Below are 7,546 nucleotides of genomic sequence, written 5' to 3'. Positions count from 1 at the left end.
TCCGCGCCGCTCCTAGGAGCTCCGAGCGCGTACTCTGACAGTTAAAGCGACAAGACGCTTTTGAGTGTTGACTTAGGCAATAGATCTAAGTATCACTCCAGGACATACGACATAGGAATTAGGAAGATATTTGAGTGTTGACTTAGGCAATAGATCTAAGTATCGCTCCAGGACATACGACATAGGAATTAGGATACGCCGAAGCGACAAGACGCTTCCAGAAGATAGGAAATAGGATACATTGAAGCGACAAGACGCTTCCAGAAGACCGACAACATACTCAGTAACTTCCCTATAAGCGTGGGAACGGATTTCCAGTACAGACAAAAGGACAGAGCGTAGTTCTCTGTTTAAGTGAATACATTCAAGCGGCCCATTTCTTTCTCCTGATTCAACTAGGTCATCCCCGACTTAGATAGACCGGGACCCTAGGCAACTGTGTGACTATATACTAGCACTACAGTTCGCGTGACACCGGCGTTAATGTAACTACAAACCTATCGAATAACTTAATGATCCCTTCCTTGAAGGGAACAGGATCTGCAAGCGCCGTGGCTCTAATTATTTTAGTTTGCCACCAATGCCTAGGCTTCAACGACAGGAATCCTGTCGTAAACGCGGCCCGTTCGTCCTCGTGTTCTTCTCCGGTCATTCCGGTGAGCATGAAAAAGTTTAATAATAGATCTAACCAATCAAGGAAGCGATCGGCATCATCGTCCCCCTGCCACTCCTTAGGTTGAGCCGGCTTCTGATTCTTTATGTTCTTTGAAGGGACTCTATAGGAGTCTACATATCTTTTAAACATTCTAAGAATCCTTTTATGATATAGTTCTCTCAATGTTATTGCAGAAAGATCCTCTTGCATGGGGATGTACGAGCCCTCGCGATTGGGAATGTTCGGTCTCTCCGGAGGTTCGCGCCCGGGGAGACTTCTGTTCTCACGGCTGTCGTCCTCAGATCCTGATCCGGGGTCTCCGCCTGGCGCGGCCCCGTGGTTCCTCCGAGAGTCTATTGGGGGTTCTCCCCTCCTATTGCGATTTGGCCCTCCCCGCGGAGTGCGCCGGTCCCCATTATCATCTGGGTCGCTGTCCGAGCTCCCTCCTGGGTCTCGTCCGTTACGTCTCCTGATGAATTCGATAGGTACGGTCTGAGCCCTGGGAGAAGAGATTCGTGATAACATGCGCCAATCGCCGGCATATCGGCTGGCTTCTGGGGCTGTTCCGGCCCGGCTAGGGATCCTGTGCATGTGCGGCGGTATGTCGCGACGATCATCCTCAGCATCTTCGGCCTTGGACACCTCGTGGTCGGTCTCGGCTCTCAGGCCCGTAGCCTCATGCTCTGTGATCATCAGGTGTTCCTGAAGCGTCATCCGCCGTTTGTCACGTTTCCCGCTGTTGCTCGGCTCGCCCTGCGGTTCTCCGGGCGGTGTTTGGCCTTGCGCCGCCTCGAGTCCTTCAGTTGGCGCGATGTCAAACCACCTCGGATCGCCGATATCCTTTACTTTCCCTCGCTTCATGCGCCTTTTCAGTAGCATGAGGTACAGGTAAGTGTCATTTTCCTTATCTTCAGTTAGCTTGATCAAATTGTTGATATCATTAATTCGGATCGGCATATTGCCGCCTCTTTCCCACAGCGTGCGCGCAAGGTCTTTCATTCCTTGCCGCTCTTCCGGTTCAGAACCGTAAGTCTGGGTAATACTGCTCACATGGCTCTCTGATCTGATGTCATCATTCAGATCATTCTGATTGGCCGTAGTATCTACGGTACTCTTCGGCGCCTGGCGCCGATCTCTGGGCGGTCTGCCCTCTACTCGGACGTCCGGTAGGATCGTCCCACTTCTCAACGTACGCGGTAGCGTAGCGTCGGTTACTGTATCTACAGGCATTGTACTAACCTCTTAGGGTGCTCAAAAAAGTGTAATATAGGCGTGAGGGGGCGAGGCGGGCGGTGGCGGTGTCACGACGCGCCTCGCAGGCAACAGAGCAGGATCCGGTAGTATAGCAAATTAGAATGTAGATACAGGCGTGCAATCGAGTCTTTTATATTCGAGACACCATAGATATCAGAGATAATCGTATCTCAGATATCAGGCGCCCGGGTGGTAGAGTTAAGCACGCAAGGTTTGACCATATGGCGCCCAACGGGCGCGTCATCATTGTGATTTCTCAGTCGCGGCGGAGCCGCGACCGTTCTAAGTTTATTCTACGGTTAAACTACGGAGTACTCCGTTACACGTGGGTCCCCAAGGGCGCTCACATCCTCGAACGTCCGATTTACTCTGCTATGGACTCCGTTGACCACCATTCCCGCTCGACCTCTTCGAGGAGGGCATGCTGAATGACGCTTCAGCTGTGAAAGCTGGGTTTCTCATTGGCCAATTGATTGAGCACCTAGACCGAGGCGCACCGCCTTTATCAAGGCGGTGTCTTTGAGCTTTCTCCAACAGGGATGGTCGGTAGGTATGGGAAAACGGATGTACGTGCTGCAATGCTACCAGAGTTGCCTGTCGCCAAGAATTCGAGCTCCCATGCTAGCATCGCGATGCTAGCCACCTATCAACCGGAGCTCACTTCTTCCAATAGAGTCAGGCAAGTGCCCCTTTCTCGGCGCTTGTTCGAAGTTGGGTCGAAGCCCTGAGGTGCGGATTGCGGTGCTGAACCTGATCCTCTCGCTTTCTCTGAGGTAAATCTCGGGCCAATCGATCAGTATTCAGGTACGGGTGGATATCCCCATCGAGGAAGGATCCGCCTCCAAGGGTATGATCAACTGCAGAACTTCACGTTCTCAACGGAACCACTGGCACGGGTACAACATGTAAGCCCTGCGTCCTGCACGACACATCAAGCCTTAACGATCTTGTTCCTCATGCACATCCCTCGCGAGACTCATCCCGCTTCGTGTCTTCACAGTGCGTAGATCACTGTCGTACCTGCCTATTAGTCGACTAACCCTTAATCCAATGTGTATGTTCAGAAGATGCGAATGAAAACATCGTAGCGTTTACTGACCGATTTGACACGGCGAGGTTTGTCTTCTTTCGTCTATCTTCTCAAACGTCGTAAATCTTGGGGCCCAGTGATACGGAACTGGAAACCGCTCTCATACAATGGACCTTGTTCATCGACTGGAACAATACATCCTCTCTGGATCCTATTCTCCACACCGAGCTGGCCGAGCTATTGCGACTTCGACACAAAAGCCACGGCCATATGGGAGATCTGGAGGCCAGTATGCGACTGCACAGTGATGTCCTAGAGCATCCAGGGCTTCCGGTCTCATTCCGTGTTGCTGCGCTGGACCATCTTGCTTTCGCCACTGCCGAGCATTGGTACCTCACGGAATTAACGGAAGACCTCCACAAAGCTATCGATTTATACGAAGAATCCCTTTCTCTCTGTGACAACAGTTGCCCTATCAGAGCGCGAATTCTGGGAGATCTCGGACTTGCGCTCATCTACCTAGATTCGTCTGGGACCTCATCTATCGTGCGAGCTATAGCACTTCTCCGCGAAGCGTTGGATACGACTTCAGAGACCACGCATCTCTATGCATCGTTGAGCACCAGGCTTAGCATCGCCCTCGAAAGGTTTTTCCGGTATCACGACGGCGGTATCGAACATATATTGGAAGCTGTTGCGTCTGCCCAACATGCACTTCAAATCTTCCCTTTTTGTCACAGAGATCGACCTGCTAGTCTCTTAGCAGCAGCCGTCGCGACGAGTGCGCTGCACGAAATACGACAGAAGGACGAGGACCGAGAGGACACTAGATTGTACTACCGAATGGCTCTGTCTTTACAATCTCCGACCCATCCTCGCCGGGCTGCGGTTGCTTCCATGCTAGGGTACATACTCTGTACCTCGTTTGACAGCTCTAAAGGCAGCAGGGCTGACCTCGACGAAGGTGTCCGGCTCTGTCGGGAGGGGCATGCACTCAATCCTTCCTTGAACGCCAAACGTCGATTCCCGACGAGCACGCTTGCCGTAGCTTTAGCGTGCCGTTTCTCTTTCTTAGGGAATCGAAACGATCTCGATCAATGCATCGAGCTGTATGCTTCGCTACTGGACGAAGATGACCTTCGAGACCGACAACGTTACAGCGACCTTCACAACTTAGCCCACGCCCACGAGCTTCGCTTTGAGTCCTTCGGCGACGCGGATGATATAGTACGAGCCATCGATTTGGGACGCGAGGCACTCAACCACTGTCCGCGGGGGCATCACCACCATTTCCTGGCCGTGCTGGCTCTTGGAAAGCGTACGACGATGCATCCAGAGCCATCGCTGTCTGACCTCGACGAGGCGATCAAGCTTCACGAGGATCTACTTGCGCATGATAACCAAACGACAAAAGGTTTCCGTTCTCAGGTTCTGCGAGGTTTCGCCCAGCTTCTGCGGGCTCGTTTTGAGCATTCGCATGATCAGGACGATTGGTCGAGATCGATGCACCTTTACGAGGCATCCGCGGAGGACCATGATGCGCCCGACGTCGAGCGATTCATGGCAGCAAAGGACTGGATATCCGCAGTGCAACATGATGATCCTAACACGGCAATGAAAGCGTATCGACGCGCTATCAGCATGCTCCCTTACTGCACTTATCTCGGTTTGGACTTGGCGTCGCGGCTAGATTCCATGAAGCGAGAATTTGCATCTTTGTCCTGCGATGCAGCGGGATGCGCGTTAATGATAGGAGAGGTCGAGGAAGCCGTCTCCATGCTCGATCAAGGAAGAGCTATCTTCTGGGCAGAGAGGCTCCAGCTCAATGTGTCATTGGCTGGCTTGCCTGAAGACATGGCAGATAATCTCGCTTCGGTTGTCAGGATGATCGAGGATCACGGCGACACTCAATCATCGGACATCTCTGGTGAACAAAGGATGATCCAACGACGGCAACACCACGAAGAATTCAAGAGACTCGTGAAAGAAGCTCGTACTTATGCACATTTCAGGGACGTTCTCTTGCCATCGGAGTTCGGGGAGCTTGCCGAGGCTGCAACAGACGGACCAGTCGTCCTGCTGCTGTCTAGCGAGCGTTATGGATCTTCCGCTCTCATCGTTTCGGGCGCGGGTAACCCCGGAGTGGAGCATGTCCTTCTGAAGGTGACCTCGAGCGATCTTCGATGCATGGTTTCATCTCTTGAGGATTGCGTCCATCGCGCACGGGGCTGCCTGCAGGAGGAAGCATTGGATACAGTAGAAAGGCTCCAGTTAAACCGCAAGATGTGGGCGTGTCGACAGGAGGACAATCTATTGAGCAGGCTGTGGACCTTGGTGGTCGAACCTGTAGTACTGCGCCTTGGAATCCAGGTGCGGGAATCGTCCACTGTTAAGGATGCGTCATAAGCTGACTTTTTACAGAAATGTACGGATTATGATGACCGACCTCGCATCTGGTGGTGCTGCGCAGGACCATTCGCGTCATTGCCCATACATGCCGCGGGCTTGCCTGGGCACGAGCCTCGATTCCTGTCGGACTTCGTTGTCTCGTCGTTCGTTCCTACGCTGACGAGCCTCATAATGGCTCGCAAAGGATCGGGTCAGCCGTTGACCTCGGCGCACAAGCTTCTGATCGTCGCCGATCCAGATGTAGAAGGAACTGCTCCGCTGCCCAACGCTCTCGAAGAGATCAATATGATCGAGCGCAAGGTGCTGCAGGGTCCATACGACGCGTGGCGCTTGAAGCTGCAGATACGTCCTTGCATGGCAGACGTCTTGAACGAGATGCGAGACGCGTCGATCATCCATCTAGCATGCCACGGCCACCAGGATCGCAACAGCCCGCTTGACAGCGGGTTTACCCTCCGAGACGGCCAGCTGACGGTATCGGAAGTGATGCGCCTGAAGCTCCCAAATACACTGTTTGCGTTCCTCGCTGCGTGCGAAAGCGCTACGGGTGACCGAGAGCAACCTGACGAGTCGATACATCTCGGCGCAGCGATGTTGTTCATGGGCGTGAAGAGCGTCATAGGAACGTTGTGGTGAGTCCCCCAGGGTTTCCGAGAGGTCTCGGCTGACCCCACGTTCAGGCCGATGAACGACGCGGATGGACCTATGGTTTCTGAGATCGTTTACGACGAGCTCTTCAAGAGCTATCCTCGTCTAGACATGCAGCGAGTACCGTACGCATTAGACGCGGCGGCTAGAAAGCTTCGGGACGGAGGTGCTCATTATAGTCGTTGGGCTACCTATATTCATATGGGTATCTGAAGGTTGTGCATGCTGGTGGAGTAGCTATAGGTCCTTAGCGTGAAACATTCTCAATATGAGTCTGGCCGATGTACTTGTACTCAGTCGATACTTTGAGGTGCCCATCTGGACTAGCGAGGTAAAGGTGAGAAAGACATCAAGGTCGACGAAGGAGCCTCAAGAGATCCTCATACCCCGGCATGCCACGTGAGGCTTGAGGACGGGATTAGCGACCCAACGACCGGCTCAAGCAATTCACTGCACTCCAACGTTCTACGACCATGGCTCCCTCAACAAGGTCCTTATGGATTTCAGCGATATCAACGTTAACTCTGGCATCTATTGCTGGTGCTCATAGTAATGGCATGGACATGTCGATGGATGGGGCAATGTCGTTAGAGTCTGGACAGATGCTGCCATATCTACACTTCACTACGGGCGATATTCTATGGTTCCTTGGGTGCGTTTCATCTCTGTGACTGATATCTCAATGTTAACCACATAGTTGCTGCTTTCTATGTCAATAGATGGGTTCCGAAGAGCACTGGCGCTATGGTCGGCGCATGTATCGGGTTGTTCTTGCTTGCCATCTTCGAGCGATGGCTTGCCGCATGCCGAGCGCTGGGTGAAGCTCACTGGCGGATGCGGTGAGTATCCAACGCCGCTTCTGTCCTCTTTGCGCTTGCCCACTCATGACCACCCCGATATCAGCGCCCAGATCGCGCTGTCCGACAAGTTCAACTCCTCCGACATTGCAACATCCAAGCGCCCGGACCTCAAGGAGAAGAACTCGTCTTACACCGCTCCGGACCTCGACTACAAGCGCCCTGCGTCGCTGCGGCAGTCGATGGCTGTCCGGATGTCGACACCGTTCATCCCCTCCCACGATATACCACGAGGCATCATCCAAGCCGCTCAGACGGGGCTTGGTTTTGCCTTCATGCTCGTAGTCATGTTAGTGCCTTCCACATCTATTCACCATTCAAATATACTTATCGGTCGCTCCAGGACCTACCAAGTCGGATTCATCCTCTCCATCGTCATTGGCGAAGGCGTCGGCGAGACTCTTTTCGGCCGGTACGCCAGCAGCGCAGTCGTGCACTATGCTTGATAGAATATCCCTTGTCGCGTTTCACGCTTGTATGATTGTATTATGAAATGTAGCCGACGATGATCACGCCTTACTAATCGCATTCGGGAGAGACGTGGCGCACGGCTCATACAACGTATCCACGAACACCAAGCTTTCTAATGAGTATAGCTGCAACCAAGAAGGACAAGGGACTCCAATCTAAAACACAGGTTATCAAGTATTGTCCTGGGCCATTGTCTAAGGGATCCAGCGCCGCTTGCGTCCG

At 53.0% G+C, this 7,546-nt stretch overlaps 2 protein-coding genes across 2 annotated transcripts; both read left to right on the top strand.

The window, feature by feature from the left end:
* The first annotated feature begins 5,650 nt into the window (after positions 1 to 5,650).
* PUNSTDRAFT_54593 (uncharacterized protein) lies at positions 5,651 to 6,275 on the top strand. Its single transcript, XM_007386791.1, has 2 exons — positions 5,651 to 5,980; positions 6,029 to 6,275. Exons 1-2 carry the CDS (start codon positions 5,703 to 5,705, stop codon positions 6,207 to 6,209), a joined length of 459 nt encoding a protein of 152 aa, XP_007386853.1. The 5' UTR covers positions 5,651 to 5,702; the 3' UTR covers positions 6,210 to 6,275.
* A 183-nt stretch (positions 6,276 to 6,458) lies between these two features.
* Positions 6,459 to 7,369, top strand: PUNSTDRAFT_106633 (uncharacterized protein). Its single transcript, XM_007386790.1, has 4 exons — positions 6,459 to 6,648; positions 6,716 to 6,835; positions 6,900 to 7,142; positions 7,197 to 7,369. The coding sequence occupies exons 1-4, from the start codon at positions 6,470 to 6,472 to the stop codon at positions 7,297 to 7,299; spliced, it is 645 nt and encodes a 214-aa protein (XP_007386852.1). The 5' UTR covers positions 6,459 to 6,469; the 3' UTR covers positions 7,300 to 7,369.
* Positions 7,370 to 7,546: the final 177 nt, after the last annotated feature.

The sequence above is a fragment of the Punctularia strigosozonata genome (assembly GCF_000264995.1).
Source record: "Punctularia strigosozonata HHB-11173 SS5 unplaced genomic scaffold PUNSTscaffold_12, whole genome shotgun sequence".
Lineage (NCBI taxonomy): Eukaryota > Fungi > Basidiomycota > Agaricomycetes > Corticiales > Punctulariaceae > Punctularia > Punctularia strigosozonata.
This window is presented reverse-complemented; position numbering and strand designations above follow the sequence as displayed.

Coding starts and splice junctions, on each gene's coding strand:
- PUNSTDRAFT_106633 (XM_007386790.1), top strand. CDS start 6,470: ATGGCTCCCTCAACAAGGTCCTTATGGATTTCAGCGATATCAACGTTA. Junction 6,649..6,715: donor GATATTCTATGGTTCCTTGG/GTGCGTTTCATC, acceptor CTATGTCAATAG/ATGGGTTCCGAAGAGCACTG. Junction 6,836..6,899: donor GAAGCTCACTGGCGGATGCG/GTGAGTATCCAA, acceptor CCCCGATATCAG/CGCCCAGATCGCGCTGTCCG.
- PUNSTDRAFT_54593 (XM_007386791.1), top strand. CDS start 5,703: ATGGCAGACGTCTTGAACGAGATGCGAGACGCGTCGATCATCCATCTA. Junction 5,981..6,028: donor AGCGTCATAGGAACGTTGTG/GTGAGTCCCCCA, acceptor CCCCACGTTCAG/GCCGATGAACGACGCGGATG.